Source organism: Desmodus rotundus, chromosome 4 (genome assembly GCF_022682495.2).
Source record: "Desmodus rotundus isolate HL8 chromosome 4, HLdesRot8A.1, whole genome shotgun sequence".
NCBI classification, from domain to species: Eukaryota; Metazoa; Chordata; class Mammalia; order Chiroptera; family Phyllostomidae; genus Desmodus; species Desmodus rotundus.
Genome location: NC_071390.1, coordinates 68,514,980 through 68,536,846, shown reverse-complemented (window position 1 = coordinate 68,536,846; position 21,867 = coordinate 68,514,980). Strand labels below are relative to the sequence as shown.

General features: G+C 39.0%; 2 protein-coding genes across 14 annotated transcripts in view; both read right to left on the bottom strand.

The window, feature by feature from the left end:
• Nucleotides 1-7,757, bottom strand: part of ZFAND4 (zinc finger AN1-type containing 4) — a 190,148-nt gene extending 182,391 nt beyond the window's left edge. For 2 of the 6 annotated variants that reach the window (XM_045195984.2, XM_053923336.1), the window contains exon 1: nt 7,292-7,757. The gene's annotated coding sequence lies outside the window, so the exon portion shown is untranslated. The remainder of the gene's footprint in view (nt 1-7,291) is intronic. The other 4 variants (XM_024561409.3, XM_045195986.2, XM_024561408.3 and 1 more) reach the window with 2 other exon arrangements.
• A 1,744-nt stretch (nt 7,758-9,501) lies between these two features.
• The window catches only part of LOC112305292 (WASH complex subunit 2), an 83,494-nt gene continuing 71,128 nt past the window's right edge, over nt 9,502-21,867 (bottom strand). For 2 of the 8 annotated variants that reach the window (XM_053922059.2, XM_045195947.3), the window contains exons 22-30: nt 20,187-20,369; nt 19,142-19,270; nt 18,933-19,013; nt 18,261-18,380; nt 17,210-17,272; nt 16,650-16,862; nt 14,913-15,530; nt 13,904-14,081; nt 9,505-12,160 (exon numbers count right to left, since the gene is read on the bottom strand). In XM_053922059.2, the coding sequence (XP_053778034.1) occupies nt 12,021-12,160; nt 13,904-14,081; nt 14,913-15,530; nt 16,650-16,862; nt 17,210-17,272; nt 18,261-18,380; nt 18,933-19,013; nt 19,142-19,270; nt 20,187-20,369 (1,725 nt within the window). In that variant the 3' untranslated portion in view covers nt 9,505-12,020. Of the gene's footprint in view, nt 12,186-13,903; nt 14,082-14,912; nt 15,531-16,649; nt 16,863-17,209; nt 17,273-18,260; nt 18,381-18,932; nt 19,014-19,141; nt 19,271-20,186; nt 20,370-21,867 lie in introns of all 8 variants that reach the window. The other 6 variants (XM_045195945.2, XM_045195948.2, XM_024561010.4 and 3 more) reach the window with 6 other exon arrangements.

The following is a 21,867-nucleotide window of genomic DNA, read 5'->3' as shown; positions in this document are numbered from 1 at the left end:
GATTTCTTTTTCTTACCTAATTGCCCTACCAAGAATCTCAAATACAAAGCTGAAAATAAATGATAACAGCAGATAAAATTCTTGTCTTATTTCTCATTGTAGAGAAAACACATTTAGTCCATCATAAGGTATGATTTTAGCTATGGGGTTTTCACAAATTATATTTATCACGTGTTTAGGTGTTTTTTTTTTTTAACCATGAGGTGTGTGGGATTTTGACAAATGCTTTTCTTCCAGAGTCTATTGAGATGACCATGTGGATTTTGTCTCTTATTCTTTTAATAAGGTATATCATATTGATGCTGGACAAACCTTGCATTCCTAGGATAAATTCCATTATGTATGGTGTATAATCCTTTACAAATAGGGGTGGAAAAAGTTAATAATCCTGAATAAATACAGTAACTCTGTTTCACATTCTCACAACTGCAAACCTACTTTTGCCCACACCTGTATATTTCTAGATTTAGGTTGTTAGTGTTTTTGAGAATTTTTGTGCCTATAAGAAACATTGATCTAGTTTTTTGTTTTTCATTTTAATATTTTATTTTTTTCAATTACAGTTTATATACAATATTATATTAGTTTCAGGTGTATAGCTCATTGATATAACTTACAAGTAATCACCTTGATAAATCTAGTACCTACCTCATACCACAGTTAGTACAATATTATTTAGTCCCTGTGTTGTAGTTTAAATCCCCACGACTATTTTGTAACTACCAATTTGTACTTCTTATTCCCTTCACCTTTTTCACCCATTCTCCCAAACGCCCTCCCCTCTGGCAACTGAAAATGTTCTCTTTATCTAATAGTCTGTTTCTGGTCTGTTTGTTCATTTATTTTGTTTTTTACATTCTCTATATAGGTGAAATCATATGATATTTGCCTTTCTCTGATGCTTCACTCTAAAAATACCTTTGAGGTTCAACCATGTTGCAGATGGCAAGATTTCATTCTTTTTTATGGCTGAGTCATATTCCACTGTACATATGCACCACTTCATCTTTATCCAGTCATCTATTGATGGACACATAGATTGTTTCCATATCTTGGCTATTGTAAACAATGCACAATGAACAATGAACATATCTTTTCAATTTAGTGTTTTGTCTTTCTTTGGATAAAACCCAGCAAGGAATTGCTGAGATAAATAGCCAGAAGAGCAATTGCTGGGTTCTTCCTTGTCTTTTGTCATATAGCCTTTGTTTTACACTCTATGTTGTCTAAGTATTGTTACCTCAGCTTTTGTTTCCATTTTCATGAAATATCTTTTTCCATCCCTTTACTTTCAAACTGTGTGTTTTTTCCATCTGAAGTGAGTCTCTTGTAGACAGTATATATAAGAGTCTTATCCACCGTATGTCTTTTGATTGGAGCATTTAATCCATTGCCACTTAAAGAAATTGTTGATAGATGTATATTTATTGCCATTTCATTATTCATATTTTTTATATTTTCCCCTTGTTTTTCTTAAAGAAAACCCTTTAACATTTCTTGTAATACTGGTTTGGTGGGTGGTGAACTCCTCTAGCTCTTTCTTGTCTGGGCAGCTCTTTATCTGCCCTTTGATTCTAAATGATAGCTTTGTGAGGCAGAGTAATCTTGGTCCTAAGTGCTTGCTTTTCACCTTTTTGAATATTTGTTTCGACACTTTCTGGAATGCAAAGTTTTGGTTGAGAATTCAGCTGACAGTCATGGGGAGCACCCTTGTAGATAACTAACTGCTTTTCTCTTGCTTTTAACATTCTCTCTTCATATTTAAACTTCGGACATTTTAAGTATGAAGTGTCTTGCTGTCGGTGTTTTTTAGTTCATCTTGTTTGGGATTGTCTATGCTTCCTATACTTGTATGTCTATTTACTTCAGCAGGTTAGGGAACTCTATTGTCATTATTTTTTCAAATAGGTTTTCAATCCTTGCTCTCTCTCTTCTTCCAGCACTCACATAATGGGAAGGTTGGTACACTTAATGTTGTCCCAGAAGTTCCTTATAGTAGACTCATATTTTAGAGGGTTTTTTTGTTTTGCTTTTCTGATTGGGTGTTTTCTGCTTCCTTATCTTCCAAATTGCTGATTTGATCCTCTGTTTCATCTATTCTACTGTTGATTTCCCTGTAATGTATTCATTTCAGCTATTAATCTGACTAGTTATTTTGTTTCTATCTCCATTGTTGTGTTTCCTATCCCTTTGTTGATTTTCTCACTAAGTTCATATACTCTTTTCCTAAGTTCATTGAGCATCCTTACAATCAATGTTTTGAACTCTGCATCTTCTAGATTGCTTGTCTCCATTTTGTTTAGTTCTTCTTCAGTAGTTTTGTCCTATTCATTCATTTGGGATATGTTTTGTTGTCTCCTCATTTTGGTTACCTCCCTGTGTTTGTTTCTATGTATCAGGTAAGGCTGCTACATCTCCCAGTCTTGTTAGAGTGGCCTTATGTAGTAGGTGTCCTGAAAGGCCCAGTGCCCAGCCTCCCTGGTCACTTGATCTGGGTGCTCCAGGTACACGTCCCACCCCCTACAGTGTGGCTTGTGTGCACCTACCTGTTGTAGTTGAGCCTTGATTACTATTGGCATGTCAATAGGAGTGATTTACCCCCCAGGCCAATCAGCTTCAAGGACTGGGTGAGACCACTGTGTAGTATCTGCTGTGCAGAGGCTGACCCCACCAAGCAGGACTTGCTTTAGTGAGCCTCTGGTACTCAGGGGAGTCCCCCCTTTGAGTGTATCACTTGTGAATGTAGCTGGGTAGTGCTTCAACATGATCTAAAGCTGTACACTGGGGCCTCCTGAGAGGTGTAAGTTTAGACGCTACCTGTGACCTACCCAGGGCCACCCAGCATGAGCTACAAAGCAATCTGCGGGTGGCTGCTACTTGTGTTGTGCTTGGAGGTATCTGGGATTAGGCCAATCTGTAAACCAAAGCCAGCTGCCATTAGTGCCAAGCCTCAGACCACTTCGCAAAAAGTAGAAGGCATTCCAAGACAGTCCATTCATATGGAAAAGCCACTGGAAATGGCTTGGGTGGACCCAATAGGTATTATCGTGGGATCTTCGGGAATCACCAGGGTGGGGCAAACACTGTTAGCCAGAATGATAAAGACTCATATATGGCACCCACCTACCAGATTTGTGGAGTGAGGGCTCAGCAAAGAAACAATTGCCTCTTCCAGCACTTCTCTGTGGGAGAAAGCTGCCTCTTCAGCTCTTGCCCTGATGCCAGACAAATTCCTCTTCATATGTCCCTGGAGCCTTTTAAGCTACTGTCCCAGCTCTGAAGCTCAGGGCACATGAGTCCTATAAATCTGGGCATGGGCCCTTTAAGAGGAACACATGGGATTTCAGCAGCCCTCCATCTCACTCAGCCACAATCCTTGCTTATTTTCACAAGAAGTTATTGGGACTTCTTTTCCTGATACTGGAACCCTGTGCTGGGGGGCATGGTGTAGGGAGGGAGCCCTCACTCGTCAGGAGGAACCTCTGCATCCAAGATATCCTTCCCTCTCAATTTTTAACCACCATATGTGGGTGTGGGACCAGTCAGTTCAGTCAAGACCTGGTTGCTTCTTTATATCCTTAGTTGTAGGACTTCTATTCAATCAGATTTCAAGTGCTTCTGAATGATGGTTGTTTTGTAGTTTAGTTGTAATTCTGATGTTGCAAGTACCGCGTTTACCTTCTCAGCTCTCTTGACCAGAAGCTTGATCTAGTTTCCTTTGTGTCTTTTTCTGGTTTTAGTACCAAGGTAATATTCACCTCATAGAATAAGTTGACAAGTATTCCCTATAGGTGGGTAAACTTTTCAACCTGTTCACTCATGTTATCTAAATGCATCAATGATTTGAAAATGAAATCATCTTCCAGGATTTATTGAGGTATCAATTATGTACCAACCACTAAAGATCCAATGCTTTTCTTTTAATGAACTTTTTAACTAATTCACATCCCTGTATCTTCTTCCCCTTTGGCAACCATCAGCATTTTATCTATATCCATTTTGTAGTATCTATATACATCTTCTTTATCCATTCATTTATTGATGGACATCTAGGTTGCTTCCATATCTTGATTATTACTAGTAATGCTACAATGATATAGGGGTGTGTGTGTGTGTGTGTACATATATATATATATGTACACACACACACATATCTTTTTGAATTACTATTTTTGTATTCTTGGATAAATACCCAGAACTGGAGTTGCTGGATTGTACAGCAGCTCTATGTTTTATTTTTTGAGAAATCTCCATACTGTTTCACATAGTGGCTGCACTAATTTACATCCCCCACAAGGAATGTAAGATTCCCTTTTCTCCACATCCTAATCAGCACCTATTATTTGTTGATTTATTGATGATAGTCATTCAGACAGGTATGAGGTGATATCTCATTGTGGTTGTGATGTCCATTTCCCTGATTAGTGATGTTAAGTATCTTTTCACATGTCTGTTGGCCATCTGTATATCCTCTTTGGAGAAATGTTTATTCATGTCCTCTAACCATTTTTAATTGGATTTTTTTTTTGCGGGGGGGGGGGGGGGGGGGGTTGGTGTTAAGTTGAATGAGTCCCTTATGTATTCTGGATATTACCCTTTACCAGTTGCATCAGTTGCAAATATATGCTCCCTCTCACTGCATTTTCATTTTGTTGATGGTTTCCATTGCTGTGAAAAAACTTTTTGTTCGATATAGTCCAGACATGGGTAAACTTTTGAATGTATTTCAGAGTGAGTAAAGCCTCAGAATGGAAGAAGGATATCAATAAGTAGCCTAGGTAAACAGAAAATGAACAATAGGGAAGTGCAAGAGTAAAGAAGAAAAATGGGTGATAAATTCTTTACTTTTTTTTCCCTGAAGGATATATCACTGAAGTCACTGCAAGTTTCAGTGCAGTGTATTTCAAAGAGCAGTTATTTTTAAAGACTATGGTTTTATTAGAGCGTTTTCTGGTTACTCACCTTTGCACCCCTACATTTCTATCATATATTGCACCAATTACAGTCAATTTCATTCTTTACATGGCTTTCTTACTCTACTATACTGTAAGCTACTCAAGGGACAGACCACATCTAATTTACTGTCCCATCACCTAGCACAGTGTTTTGTACAAATTGGTACTCATAAAAGGTTTGTTCAATGAAAGAGTAAATGTTTAGTCTCTCAATTGATCCTTAGAGCAAACCTGTGATACAGAAAATGTATTATCCCTGATTTAGAGATGAAGAAGTATTTGGTTATGCTCCAAATATTTGTTGGCTTCCTATGGGAATGTTATGATTCATTCCAAACTAAGTACACCAAAGTTTATCCAACTCATAACATACAGACACATACAGTGATATCTGCTATAGTGTAAATTTATAGAGCACTAACTGGATGTATAATTAATTAACCTGAAATGCACTGTGCAAAGTGCAAATAGTCCTGAAGAGATGGCATCACAGGAAGAAAAGTTGCTGCCCTGACTGGTGTGGCTCAGTGGAGTGGACATTGTCCTCCAAACTGAAAGGTCACTGGTTCGATTCCAAGTCAGGGTACATGCCTAGGTTGTGGGCCAGGTCCCCAAATGGGAACCTGCACGAGGCAACTGATAGATGTTTCTTTTGCACATTGATGTTTCTCTCCCTCTCTTTCTCCCTGCCTTCCTGTCTCTAAAACTAAATAAAATATTCTTTTAAAAAAGTTGTTGCTGGCAACACAGTTATGTTGCATGCTATTATATATTTATCAAAATAATGAGTAATAAATATAAGAATACAAAATACTGTGCTAATAATATTGCTAATGACAGTAGTAAAAGGCTATTGCTCTTAAATAAAAACCATATAAATGGCTGTACTGCTAAGGTTTTGTTTCTTATATTTTTAACACATTGAAATGCCTCTAGGAAAAATAACTGTGTGTGCAGCTAACCCCTGACCCCTTTTCCCTCCTCACTGACACAACTGTTTTTATAATATAATTTTTGATAACATGGATTCCTAAGAACATACTTATCATGCTATATTAAATAAGAATGTACTACAGAATTAGAAGTATCTGTTCCTCCAACACTAATAGCAAGTACTTCTACATAATAGCAGCTCTAGCAAAAGAAGTCAGGGATCAGGAATGCTGAAATGAATGTTACAGAAATAAATGCACTGGTGACCAGTGCCTGACCAAGGAATTTAGAGACAGAAGATATAGGAGCACACAGTGCTCTTCCACAGCAATACCCTGAATATATTAATAAACAAGCTAGGGATGAAAGAAGGTAACAGAAAGACAGATTTGGAAGTCCTTCATGTATAATGAGAATCAATACAATAACTATGGGCTAAAAGAAAAACAGCAACCAAGTTACAGCACTAATTGTGTTGGAACACCCACCATATGTTTGGGTCCTAATCAAAGGAGTAAAATCAATATCTAAAAAGAAGCAAGGTGGGTAAATCAAAACTGAAATGTAAGCCTCAAGAAAAGTTGTATTTCTCCTCAGCAGTAGAAATCACTGTAACAGAAGACAAAATTAGCCCATTAAATCTTGTTAAACTGACAGAAGGACTAGATGATGGTCCTTCTGTCAGTTTAACACAGGAGCACACAGAAGCTCAGCAGGCCAAAGACCTAGCCATATTAAAAGCAGGGCTCAACTGAGACATTATGGAAGCTATAATGTTGGAAAACAAAAGGCGATAAAGACTCAAAGGATGGGAAATGATGCAAAAACAAGAATCTTTTAAAAAAGTAAAATTAAATTAATAAAATAAAAATAAAACATAGGAAAAGAACGGAAGGCAAGTAGAAAAGAAAGTACTTCCAGAACTTTTACAAATAATTTTAAAACATACTTAGCTATTAAGAGTAATGGCATCAAAAAACATTTCTAAATCAATTCGCAAAACACTTCCCTAATCTCTTCTGGAAAAGTTCTTAAAAATACAACCAGCAAAGATGAACGGTATGTTAAAGGCCAGTACGGCAGTAATAGCACTGTAATTTCAGTGACTCAGAATCAGCTTTATCTTCTGTACTAAGGAATATTAGCCACATAAAAGTTATCTTTTAAACTTTTCCCCTGATGTAAAAGGATCCATAATGATATGCAGCCATTAAAAATAGTGACTATTAATGAACTGTTTTTACTAATATGTGAAAAAACCCTTAAGTTTTCAATACAATCTACAGAAATTCTATCACCACACCATGCATGTGTACCCTTAACTCTAGCCCAGAATTATTTTATAGTGGAACTGGTAAGTCCTTTGGAGCCCACATCTACTGGAACCATCAGTGTACCGACACCTGCAGACACCTGTCACCTGCGCAGCCCGTCCTCCTTCAGGAGTACCTCTGGTTCTGCGGACTCAGGGGCCTGATCTGGAAGACAGCGATCAGGCTACGCGTAGGAACTGGCGACTGGGAGAGCAGCCCCCGTCTGGCACGCGCGGCGGCGTCGTGCTCCGGGAGAAAGAAAAGTGGAGGCTGTAACTTTGGCGCTGTGATCTCGGTGAAGACCAGCCCACTGTGCGGGTCACAGGGCAGCAGAGGCCAAGGGGGTGCAGCCCGTCTGCCCTGCGCGCGGAGGGAGGAGCTTCTCTGTGGCCCGCGGAGGCAGCGGGCGGTTAGCTCAGCGGTCCTGGGTCCCGGGTGCCCTCCCCATTCGGCCTACTCGCTCTCACCCACAGTCCGGACCACTCGCCCGCCCACCCACAGGCCTACAAGGTAGACGTGGCTCGCAGCGACGCCCGGTCTCCCTGACCAGCAATGCTCCGCTGCCACACTCCGCCCCTTTGTGACCCAACAGGCCAATCACTCACCGCCCCTCACGCCACCCTCCAATCAAGCCTGGCCCCGGCACTGGCGGTTGCTGGGTAGCCGGCTTCCTTTGCGTTCGGTGGTAGTTGTCAGTTAGGAATGGCCCGGATGTTGACCCTTTATATCTAAACGCGGACACCTGATTGGAACCCAGGCTGGAAGCCTGGAAACCGAGGGAAAAGGCAGAGGCGTTTCCAGAGCTTGTACGCTTCTAGCGTGCTGAGGCCGGCCTGCCTTGAATATGCGCTTTGCATATTCTCCTCCCCCAGCCCCCCCCCGCCCCCGCCCCCTTAAAATCCTGCAGAGTTGCTACTGAAAACCCTACCTGACAAATAAAAGCTAAGAAAGGAAAACGAACTTGCCTAGACCTCAAAATTAAAACCTGTTCCACTATTTTACTCTGTTTTCAGATTTTAACTTTATTTGTAAATGAGGACATTACCTATCTGGGTTATGGAGACTGAATAAAATATGAAAAGTGCCCACCATAGAGCTAATAAATATAAGTTCCCTCCACCTTTCTAACTCTTCTGTATTCCCTGGAATTCACCCTAGTGATAGGTTAGAAGATTTGATCATTCCAAAAGAAAACCCTGTTTAACAAATGCTAAGTCAGACACCGCAGTGGGCTTGGATGTACAAGCAGGACCAGGGACATAAGGTAGAGGTGCTCACAAGGAAGAGGGAGAGGAGCAGGTAACTAGTAAGCAACCTCTTCTGCCATAGGGTAAGCGGAGTAGGGCCAGCAGCTGATCTGGGGGAGCTGGGCAAAATCTGTTTAGGAAATGAGCAATTCCCAGTTCAATCTTCGAAGTGCCCAAGGACAAATTTAGTGGCTTCAGGATTGAAGCCAATTTTGCCTACAAGACTGTGCCATTGTTACAGGCTGACTACTGAGCACCAAGATGGCATAGTACAGGAAAACACAGACTGAGGGTGACAGCCATCTATGTGGCTAATAGCTACCACAATGTACAACACAAATACAGAACATTCCCTTAAGTGCAGAGTTCTATAGAACAGTGTTGCTATAGAGGCTGACATTTCCCCCCTTAGCATTTCTCCCTACAATTACCTGGGTTCATTATGCCTCTTTTACAAGATAATGCAAAGGTCCAAGGAATAGAAATGGATGCCTGAGAGCAAAAATTAGCAAACTTTTTCTGTAAAGGGCCAGATAGAAAGTATCTTATGCTTTGTTGGCCATCCAGCCTTTGTCACAATTTCTCAACTCTGGCATTACAGGTAGGGTAAAAACAGCCACACACAGTATGTAAATAAATGGGTATGGTTGTGTTCCAATAAACCTTTACTTTCTGCCCTCACTGAGTAGCTCAGTTGGTTAGAGCGTTGTCTCGATATGCCAAGGTTGTAGGTTCAATGCAGTGAGGGCACATATAAGAATTGACCAATGAATGTATAAATACCATATTTTGCCCTGGCTAGTGTGGCTCAGTAGTTGAGTGCCGGCCTGTGGGTAAGAGAGTCACTGGTACATGTCTGGGTTGCGGGCCAGGTCCCCAGTAGGGGGCATGCGAGAGGCAACCACACATTGATATTTCTTCCTCCCTCCCTTCCCCTCTCTAAAACTAACTAAATAAAATCTTTTAAAAATATATACCACATTTTGCCATGTAAAATGTGCTCCTATGTATAATGCACACCCATGTGTTTGGCCCAAACTTTCAGGAAAAAAACCTTTCGTTTTAATTTTTTAATTTAATTATTTATTTATTCTTATGTAGATACTTGTTATCTTGTATTATAAAGGAATTTTAGCATTCATTTTGAACCTATTATTGTACAAGAAATTTTATGTAAAAAATAATTACAAAACACAAGAACAAGTACAAGATATTTTACATATCAGTAACAAATTTATATTTATACATCATAGAAGGCCAAAAGTCATTAGTCAGTACCAGATATATCATCTTCTTCATTTTCTACATTACCGGTGTCTACTGAAGAGTCACTTTCCTCATCCCAGTAAATTTCATTGCCCTCAGTTCCATCTATAGCATCGCTGATGCCACATTTTTTAAAATGATTTCACAACCACTTCCTTCTTGACACTGTTACACAAACTTAGGATCCAATCACAAACCTGGGTGATGAATGCTTTCTTGATCCTGCCTATAGATGTAAAATCATTACCAGCTGACTGCATCTACGATGTCCACTCTTTCTTAAAGGGCTTGTTTACTGACACATCAAGAAGTTGCAGTTGGCTAGTTGCCCACCAGGTATCGCAGCAAGTTGGGTTTTCAAGTCCGCTGCAATTGCTTTTGCGCTTTGTATAACACGGGCTTTGAAGTGATCAAAAACAAGCAAAGCTGTTTAAGTAACTCTTCAGGCCTTCATGACTAGACTGTTAAACCAGATTTTCATGCTTTCTTCATTCATCCATCCTTTTTCATGCACATGGACAATAACACCACTTGGAATCTTTTGTTTTGGAAATATTTTTCTTTTAAAGATGATCATAGGTAGTAGCTTTGTCCCAGCTGCACAACAGGCTAGAAGAACAGTGAAATGTGTTTTCATGAGCACTGGTCTTGACAGCCACGGTCTTGGCTCTTTTGATGTCCACAGTTCTGTTGGATGGCACATCAAATGTAAGTGGGACCTCATCCATATTGGTGCTTTGGGACAGCTAAAAGTTGTCTTTTGAAGACTGATAACATAAGAATGAAATTCCAAAACTTGATTCTCATGGGCTGCGGGAAGTTTTTGGGCAAGTTTCACCCATGTCCTCATGCTCAAACCTTCTCTCTTCATAAAATTAAAGCACCATTTAGGGGTCCCTGAGAAATCATCAATGTTTTTTTCTCATGCAATTTTTTTACCTTCTTCTTGTATATCTGGGTCGAAACAGAGATCCCAGTTTGATGCTTCTCCAGAATCGAGGCCTTCACTTCCTACTCCACCTCCACTCACATTGGTGGTTTCCCTCACATTGCCTTCTGTCCTGGCATCTGAAGAAACTTTGCCTCATGTTGCCTCCACAACTGGATGACACTCTCTGGGGGAGGAAGTCCAAAGTGCCTCTCTGCAGCTCTGTTGACATGCTTTTTAGCATATTTAATAACTTTTAGCTTAAAGCTCGCAGTGTATGAAAACCACTTTGACATTTTCCAAGGGATTTTCCCAGTAATTTCTCAGACCTAAATGTTGCACTGTTCACCCTATGGTAATAAAGTCGGCATCACCTATCTTATCAAGTGGATAACAATCAGTATTTCATCTTACTCTGTGGACAACAATACGCTGTCATTCATTTCATGTCACTGAATTGTTGGCCAAAACTGCTTCTGTCGCAAGTTCATCATAAGTTCCATAAAACCGATTATCATATTCCAGGGTATTATTTTGCATACAGATACCATTACTGCTTTCTAGAGTTACACTTTTAACATATAAGCATAAATAAAAGAATTAAAAACATTTATATAGTTAAGGAATTAGCACTACTCATGTATAATAGCATCCTTATTTTTCCCTCAAACATTTAGGCAAAAAAGTATACATTATACACGGCAAAATATGGTAAGTGGGACAAGAAATCGATGTTTATTTGTTTCTTTCTCTCTCTCGTTCTCTTCCTCTTTTTTCTAAAACCAGTAATTTTTTTTAAAAAACCCACTTTCTTTTCAAAAACTGATAGTGAAGTGCCATAGTTTGTCAAACTTTTCTTTAGTGGACTTATGGAGGCATCACAGGAAACCTCAGTGGAATCAGTGGAAACCTTCTCTCCTACTGCAAAGATTCATGAAGTAGATAATCTCTCATCATCTTCCTCTATTATCTGGCCAAGCTCTGACTAAGACAGGGCTCCCGTCCACTTCAACGGAAGACTCCTGGTCATCATTCTGGCATTTGCTTGTCATCTCTAGGATTCCTTGACCATCCATGAAAGGCACAATGAGATTTCTTCCCTAATATACCTAAGTTATATTGTGGCTTTACCAAGGCTGATTAATAAATTATAGTTTTTAATTAAAAAGAAAAACCCACTGTGAAACATTTATTTCTTGTTTTGCTGTATTAAGCATGATTAAAACCAGTGCAGAAAGATACTAAGTGCATTTGGTAAGAGGTGAGTATGCTGTTTCAGTATTTGCTTTTTATAATTCAGTTAAGACAATGAACATATAAGACAGCAGTATTAACTCAAGGACGTAGCTGAAGAGTGAGATGTGATACCCTGTATGCTCTACGGGCCTCCGAAAGCATTCAAAGGATCATCAAATATGTTGGCCACCTTCTGTTCAGATCTTGGTTTGGGTCCTGCCTGTGAAGATCGACTTTTTGATTTGGTTGTCTTAGTCTGGATACTAGAGGAGAAGATATCATCTTTAAAAAGAAAGAAGAAAAGTTGCTAAAGAGGCAAGGGAAAAAAAAAAAGCTTTTAATACACATCTACACAAACAAGCAAAGACTCAAGTCTGGTAATATTTGGGATACCTAAAAACACTAAGAGCCAAGCCTCTTAGATATTGGTCCTGGCTCTGCTACTAATTAAGTTTTATGATCACATACAAGTCACAGGTTCTCTTTAAACACTACGACTTGTTTTCTCAGCTAGGAAAGTGTGTGCGCGCGCATGTGGGACAGGAAAAAGGGAAGGATAACTGCATCTCTGATCCAGCTCCTAACTTAACTGTTACATTACACTTATTTCTACATTCTTTTCCCAATGGATTTTTAAAGGAAAGGACAATAAAAATAAGCAAAAGGAAATCCAACATAGGAGTAACCTTTTTCAGAATAAATACCTCTATTCGAGGCATCTCAATCCTAAAAATGCTAAGTGTTTATGACTATATCGTGTTTAGTGTTTCACTGACTCTAGTTGTTTCATGACTGAATCTTCCTCAGTAATTTTACTAACCCAGTAATGTTACTGGTAAAATTCTATCCTACAGAGATTTTAGCCTGTGTGAATATACATACTACACACGAATGTTAAATACGATGGCATTTATAATAGAGAAAATTTAGAAACAATCTAGATCACCCTCAATATGCTAAGAGCTAAATACAAAGCAATACTAACAACCACTAAAAGCAGGGAAGCAGATCTCTACTGACATAAGACAACATTTAAGTGACTAAAAGGAACAGCGGTAAAATATATTCTTATTTTGGAAAAAATAAGTATATAAACCTATAACAGTATCACCATATCTGAAAAAATACAACCTAACTCTCATTAATGGTTATGTCTAGGGTTTGTTTTTCACTTTTTACATTTTCTGGATAGTATTAATCTATTACATCAGGTTTGTATCACATTATTTGTAATAAAAGAAATGAAAGTCTCTTCTACACCCCATGCGGTAGAAAGCAAAGAGCAACGGAGCTCACAGCTAGTTTGGGGAATAGACCCAGTGTGGAATTGCAGTCCTAGCTTTCTATAAGGTAACCCCAAAGTTTAGACCTGGAGAGAGGGGGGATGGAGTAGGAAGTATATATCTGGCTTTAGCCCAATCTGATCTTCCAACACACAGGACGTTTCAGAAGCCCTACATTTAGGGTTATGAGGCATTTGGCATGTCTATTTACAAAGCAGATGTTACACCATGGAGTGAAAATGAACACACTTACAAACACAGAAGATCTTTGGTGAGATGTAAAATCTGAGCTATAATCTGCTTTTCTATTTAGTCTTGTTCTCCTCCTGAACTGCCCTCCATTCTCTGAACACTAATGCTCATTCTCCAGTAAGAACTCTGACTCAACAAATGCATCACACCTGAGGCAGCAACCTCTGTCAACTTCAGCAAGTAGTGTAGTTCTGAGCCTCCTTGCGTAACACCAGAGTGTTCAGATCTGTCATGGGTAATTTGCAGGGGCAATAGTAAGGTAAAAAGGTCAAATTCTGGGCTCCTTCAAATACCTGATGTCCATAGTATCAAAAAGCTACTTCACCAAAATAACTAGTCCATTTACTTATCCATCTTCCGTCTAACTCAGGATTACATAGCAAGCCAAAGGAAACCCACTGGGGAACATTTTCCAGGAAAGGGCCAAGATAAAGAGCCAAGTCACTGAATGATAATATTCTCTATGTCATGTGCAGAAAACCAAACTTACCCATATCATCATCAAATATAGACTTAGCTTCTACTTTCTTCTTGGATTTTTCTTTTGGTTTTACAGTTAGGTCAGCAAAGATATCAATGTTATCATCAAATAAGTTGGGTTCAAATGTTCTTTCCTTCTCTCTTGTTTTTTGTGAGGGTTTAATTGCTTCTGTAGCAAATATATCATCCTTGTTAAGGCAAAAAAACAAGCAAAACAATATTAAATCAAAAACTACTTTTTAGTATTTCAACAATTATGTAGAAATGCAAACTGCCAGTGTTCTGTAACAAGCACCTGACCTTCCCCTCTGCTAGATTTCTGCCTGACCTGGTCCTTCTCATTCTTCTAGTCCCAGCTCAAGTGCCAACTCTATACAGAGGCCTGTTCTACCAGTCCTATCTGAAGAAGAGCCTCCTACACCTGCCTGTCACTCTGCCCCACTGTCCTGCATTGTCTTAAGACATTAACATTTCCTGAAAACATCTTATCTATTGCCCTATCTGTATCCAATTTCCCTCCCTGAGAGTGCTAAGGGGCAGAGCACTGGTCCTAGTTCTCCTTGTGTCTCCAGTACACAGATGCTCTATAAACACCTGCCTTGAGAGTGCCATGGAAGGCCTTGTAGCTTGTGCCATGGAAAGCCTTGTAGCTCAATCATTAGCTAGGGCCTGTTTGCCCAAGAACCAGAGGTTAAACATTTAAGCTGTACCAATACTGCTTTATATATGTCATGCAGTGTCATGCCAAGGAAGCTGACTGAAGTAACATTCTGATAAACTCTAAAAATCAAGATATATATTAATGGTTATGTCCAGCCAGCAATTACCATCTATATGAAACAAAACAACTATTTCTCAGTAAGTTTCAGTTACTAATAAAGGAACCTAATTATAATTACTAAGCAAGTAGTACTGGGCAGCAACAAACCAGCCTAATGTAACTTATGGCTCAAATGGGCCAAGTGGTATTTTCCTTCATAAAGAACCAGGCACAAAAACATACTGCTATATTCTATTACCTCAAAAATATCTTGTGCTTCTGAGATGACCACTTGCTGACCATTGAATTTTGATTCATTCCTCTTGTCTTTCTGATCTGGAAAGAGACAATCTTCACCTTCCAGGAGTGGGAAGGGATTTGTTTTCTTTGCTGGTTTTGGTTTAATGGACTGAAAGAGATCACCACCACTACCTGCCTCACCTAGAGCAGGAAACATGGGGCTGTTTTCTTTACTTCCCCCTGGTGGGTTGGCTGGGCTCTCTGCAGCCTTTGCCTTGGCTTTTCTTCTCCCCATGGAATGAGATTCAGTGTCTTTGGAAAAGATATCTCCAGAATGAAAAAGGTCATCCCCAAGAGGCTGACCCAGAGATTTTCCTGAAGGGTTTCTGTCCACTCCAGGAACCAGACCACCTGTCCAAGTCAAAGTGGCAGCTGACGGGGCTTCCTCAGAGCTCTCTTTTCCACCAGCTGCCCTGGGCTGTGGCTGATACCCATCTGGTGAAATAGTGCCATCTGCCAATTGTACAATGGATCCTCTGGGAACACCCATGTCCTCAGCCTCACTGGACTCCTGGGCAGCCAACCGCCGAGCTGCACGGGTCTGTGGCCTGCGCTTCCCTCTTACTTTGACCCGGTTCTGCAATAAGAAAAAGACCACGCTTTGATCTATTAATAAAAAAAAAAAAAACCTGTCCAAAGCTAACATAGCAAATAACCAGCCACTCAAAATACTGCAAGATTATCAGATCTATCTCAATCAATATACTAAGACACAGAAGGGGTTGTTTTTTAAGATTTCCAAAGAAGTTTAATAGCTCCTGGTACTCCAAAACTCACTCATTTTAATCCTTTAGTGTTCTCCATTTTTTAGTCTTTTGAGGGCAATTTCTATTCAATTTCATACAAAAGCTTCATCTGCCACTGGAACTTGCAGTAGAAATGTTGGTGGTTCTCTATCCCCTAAACCTCCTTGCTCCCTACTCTGCTCTCAATTTAAATGTGGATATATTTCAAAACAAGAAAGAACAGAAGAAATTCTGGTACTAACCTTTACTAGGTACTAGCCTAAAATCACACTCCAGGAGAAGGGAGATATCACAATAAAGAAAGAAAGGTAATCTAAGGTGATGTTTTCTTCAAATCAACAAACAGGAAATTCAAATGATAAATATTTCACATAAAAACTCTTGCTTAGAAATCGGAACTCTTAATGTAACCTCAAAGTATGTCATTTATGGTGATAATGCAGTATTTATGGTATTTTCTAAAATATCAAGTAATTTTGAAAAAGTACAAGCTACTCTAGGCAAAGTATTTGACTATGTCTATCTCAAAGAAATTTAACAAATAATTTTAAGAAGCAGCCAATAATAAAATAAAGTAAAAGCTAAAAAACATAACAAAAGGAAGGATATTTTATTTTTCATGAGGAAAATAGGTTTGGAAATACCTGAAATGAATGTACCTGCCAGTGTCCTAGGCACTGTCGCTTACTCAGAGATCAGCTAAGACTTTCTAGAGAAGGAAGACTATTTCATTGTGGCTACCGAGCAGAATATAAATGTAACAAATGTGGGCTATAGAAAAGTAGACATGGAATTAGGGAGGTGGAAGAAGGGCACAGAGAATAAAGGAAGGATGAGGTGCCTCTTTCAAATGGAAAGTTGGCCTACTATACATAACTGATGTACTAGAAAGAAACATACAAGTTGTTTTGGCTAAAAAAAAAGCAAGCAAGTAAAGAGGGCTTCATCACCTTGTTTGCACTGTGTAAAGTGTCAGCCTGAGCTGGAAGATCAAAACTCACGCCGGCTTCCCCACTCCCAGGAAGAGTGCATATACTTTCCAGACTCTGGATCCTCCTAGGTTCAGATGAAGAAAATCCCAATTCTGGCAGAACAGGATTCTTTCCAGAGATCTGAGGAGCTGCTGCAGGCAGCAACGCTGCAGGGTTAACCGCTAAATTTGCCTAAAGAAGAAAAATAAAACTGTGTATATTTTCTTAAACACAGCAATCTATTACTATTACTGTGACACATTGTGAGAGACTTGGTGTGCATAATGAATAATATGAAAGGAAAAATAAAGGTAAGTCTCCTCAGCATGTCTTAGAATTAAAACAGAGGGTTAAACACCTGTGCCCACCACCTAGGCCAAAGTATAGATGTTACAGATGCAGCATACAAGAAGCAACACTGGAGGGTAGGGAAGAAATGAGAAAACACCTGGCAGCAGCAGCTGACATAAGTAAAACTCCAGAAAAGTGCACAGATGCCACAAGGCAGGAAATGAAGAGTCCAGATATGTTATAATTACTTGTATTTTCCAAATCCGAGGGGCTGGCTCTTTGGTTTTAAATGGAGCGGGACCTGGTGAGTCCTGTGTGAAATTACATTCAATTACAAATCCATTAAAGTAATAGAAAGAATAGTGTCTCCTGGATTACATTTATGCCTATAAATACCTGTAATGGAGCTAAACTATCACTTGCTGTGATTCTCTAATGGGAAATACATTCGAATCTTTCCTGGGGCCTCAAAACATTTCACTAAAATTACTTTTCTTATACCTCCTCATCCTTTGTGTTAGGTGGAAGGCTGTCAGTCTATACATGGAGTAAAGGGAGACAGAGATCATGAATAAGATACATGAGAATTAGGGTGTACCAGAGCTTCAAAGTGAATCAAACTGGCAAAATCACCATGCTAGTTATCTACACAGCAAATACTACAAAGCACACAGAAATTCATGTACAGTCTACTGAATGCACTGGTTCTATGAGCAAAAGCAGGTGAGACTTGAGACGAGTCACTGGAGATATACTAGTCCTAGTGACTTGTTTCACAGCTCAGGATGCTGACGCCTCAGTGAGATACCTTGGGACAGCTATAAGCCAGAAAGGAATTCCCTCTTCGGTCCTCACCTACTCTCAGTAGGCCCTCCATAGAGAAGACTGATGAGGACAGAGACCTAACAGCAATGATGTAGAAGAGGTAACATGAAGGAGGAAGGAAGAAATTGTATGTGATATATATTTTATTTAAATGTAATTCTACTCCAAGGTAGCCCAAAGGGAGAAATGAAACTTCTAGTGGAAAAACGATTCTTCAACCCACCTTAATTCTATCTTGGACCAGAACTTGGAGGTATTACAAAAATAATAATGATAAGTATAGACTCATGAGACTGGAAGGTGGAATGAGAATAGAGATGAGCAAGGATTTTAAAATACAGTAAAGAAAGAGAAGTAGTGCTAGGTACTATTTCCTCAATTCAGAGAATTCTAAATAACTTGGGTCAGTGTAATGGAGTTAATCTGTACTGGGATGAAAGTAAGAGCTCAAAGTCCTTAGAGATCAGTTCTAACCTTAGGGGTTTCCGGTTTCCATATGCTTTTTTCTTTGTTACTTTGAGTGGATTCAGGCTGCTTCTGGTTCTTGAAAGAGCAAACAGAGTGGTCTTTTTTCACCACCCTCTTTTCTGCTACCTTCAAATGAAAAAGAATACCAGAAGTCTGTCATGTATCATAGACATTTTAAAGAAAAGTCATAACGCAATAAAAGAATCTCGGTTCTGAGTTTTAAAAGTAATTTCTCAAGTGAAGGTTAAATTAACTCCAAGTGGCACTTCAGAAATAAAATTCTAAAGACTGTGACTTTCTTAGGAGTCCTCTATGTGATAAAAAGAAAACAGAGTACTTACAATATTTACTGGGACAGGGAAAAAATAACACATACAGGCTAACACTCAAATTTAAAGCTTTGTACCTGAAAAGCATGAATATTTAGTAACCGTATTATATGCACTTGCCCTTACAACAACTTAAAAATCAGACAAATTTGTACTAAAAGAGCCTTGGTTAGCTAATGTTTTGATATTAGCTAGGGAACACAAGAGGGGGACAATACAAACACTTTCATTGGCACGTTATCTGAAATTCATTGAGAAGTAAGCCCTGCAATTCTGTAATTTTTTTATTCAATTTCTTTTCCCAGAAGCATTCCCACACACCCTAATATTGAGAACAAAAGGCTGGTACCGAAGGCTGGGACTTGGCAGAACTGAAAAGATCATCATCTTCATCATCCCCAAAAAGGCTCCCAACACTTGGCTCAAACAACTAGAACAGACAAAACTCAAATTCAATAGCCCAAACCAAAACAACTTAGACAGAGAGCTGGGTGAGTTGCTTAGATAACATCTAATAAAATAACAAAGCCATGATGTGGAGAACCCTTTGGAACTGACCCTGGTATTTTTGGTACTGGAGAAGAGATCAACATCTGGGTCATTGTCCTTCTGGAGCTTGTGACTAAAAAGCAGCTCTTCATCCTGAAAGACACCTGTGCTCTTGGGGCGGGCATCAGGAGTGGGACTCTGGGAAAAACGAGGGAAATTCATGTGTGTTCAGACTTCTAAAGGTTTATCTCAAGGAAACCACAGACAACTACAAAAATGGAACAACAAAGATAACTCCTTGTGGCTCTGTTTACAGTAGCTAAAGGTTGGACACAGTGTAAGTGCCAATCAGAAAAGGAATAACACATTCACAGAACAGAATACACACATCTACCAAAAATAGTTGAGAATATATAAATACAGATAAATATATAACATACATAATCTGGAAAGATTTTCTTTTGACCCTTGTGTAGTGCCTGAACTGTTTACTTAAAAAACAATCATTAGATCCATACTGAGAAACATTTTATGGGTGAAAACACAAAAATTAAGTAAGTTCTCTCCATAATACCAGGAACTACACAGCATGGTCAAGTATATATCCTTGACCTGTCAGCATCTTAGGCCAAAGACTTGGCACAGGTTTAAGCAGTCAACCTTCCCGTATGTCCATCTGCCTGCTATTCCACAGCCTTCAGATTCCAAACAAGTTATTTTTGTTTGCTAGGACACCTGACACTTGAAAGTTCCTATTTACATTACTTAATTTGACATTTTAGTGCCCAGACTTGACATTTTAAAATTCCCCTCCATTTCTTTAGTATCATATCCACTAATTAAAACAACTTACTCTTGATAAAATGGGTCACGTTAAAAACTAATAATCATTATTACTGATTATACATGAAAACCAGTGTAATACTGAAATTAAGGTTAAAAGTTTCATAACTAAAAAAAAAATCACAGTACAAAATCATATACAGTAACAGACTGGAAGAAAATACAGCAAAAATGTTGATGAGGAAGTGGAGAAATTGGAACCCTCAATTCTTAGCAACTCACAAGACAGAACTGATATCATGAAATAAGACTCTCTTATCCTTTTGCTCACCTTTCCTACTTCTTTCTTTAGAGGTTGGATGCTGTAGTGATCTTCTGTTTTCTCCTCTTCCTCATCAAATAAGCTAAGAACAGTTTTGGTTCTACTTTTGGCTTCTTTGTCCAATCCAGCTAATGAAGAAAATAAATCAGAATGCTTGACTACTTCCTGAGGAGATACAATCAAAGGCCGTTCCTGAAAATGGAAACAACCAGGAAAAATATAAGTAACACCTGGAAATACAAATTCTATTATAGGGCCTTCCACACTCCTCATTAATCTAGTAATTGCTCCATTTGCATGTTTTAGGGTACTACAGCCCATCACACCTACTCCCAGATAATAAAACACTGAGGCCAATTCTTGATCAGCTGCTCCAATAGAGAGTTTTATAAAGATAATTTATAGCCAAAGACAATTTTTCCAATCAGTTTAAAGCCATGGGTCCCTCCTTCCTACCAAGGGATATATGCCAGTTGTAACTCTGAGGCACACAGGTTGTTCAAGAGCTATAAAAAACTTCTAAGTCATAGAGATAACACAAATACAAATCATTGGGAGTCGATCATATTATTTCCTAATGCTTAGCTAATACACAAGTCTGAAGGAGAAACCTAATTGACAAAACTAGACATTTAAATTGTAGAAGGCTTACATTGTGTGCAATAAGAATCTCTACAATAATCCTAAAATGAAGAATTTATTCTAGTCATTTAACAGGTACCACATTTCAGGTAAGTTACCATCGATTGTAAGAACCATTACTACTCTATCAACCAGCAAGAAAGAAAAAACTCCCAACTAAACACGTCACTGACTGTGAAGTGCATCCTCATTTCAGAGTGGTTAAACTATGAAAAAATACGCTTCTTTGAAGAAATGTGTAATTTTAAAAGTGACGTGCAAAGAAATATAATGGTTATAATGGTGAACAAAACAAACCTGGCCCCAATACTCAAGGAGTTTATACTGAAACAAGGGAGATGGCAGTACAACAAGCAGTTACAGAGTGCAAGTGTGGAATGAGCTGTAACTGTAGTAACTCAGGGATAACAGAAACACAGAAAAGATCCAAACTGAAATCACAGGAAGAGAATGTTATACAATGACTCAGGTACAAATAAAATATGTATCACTGCAGCCCCAAGGAACTCAAGAGGAAAAGTATACGCAACGTTCTCCACATAGGCTCTAGAAGAGAGATTAACCCTAAGCAGTTGAACACAAAGAATACAAGTAAAGTGAGAAAAGAAGAAAAGGTATACAGAGACTAATGGCAACTGCTGATTTCCAAATGCGACTACCAGGCTTATTCACAAGCCTCTCCTACAGGAAACAACAGATCATCCAGAAAAAGAAAGCTAATGTTTTGGAAGACAAATTTCACTTTAAATCACACCAACATCAACGAAATGTAAAAGAAGAGTAAACTAAAATCTTCTTAGGACAATCATTTAAATTCAAGTACAGGTGGGGCCTGGAAGAGAACCAGGGTAACAGAAACACTACAGAGAAGAGAACAAGTCAGCAGAGAGAACAGACATGCAGAGAGAAAAACCAAAATGAAAAATAAGATGTGGAAGAATACCCCGGAGAAAGAAATGCAAAATGGACATCAGCACAAAATGATAATAACGTACAACAGGGAGACGCACTTCACTGTGCCACAAGCCTGGAAAAGAGACTGAGAGGC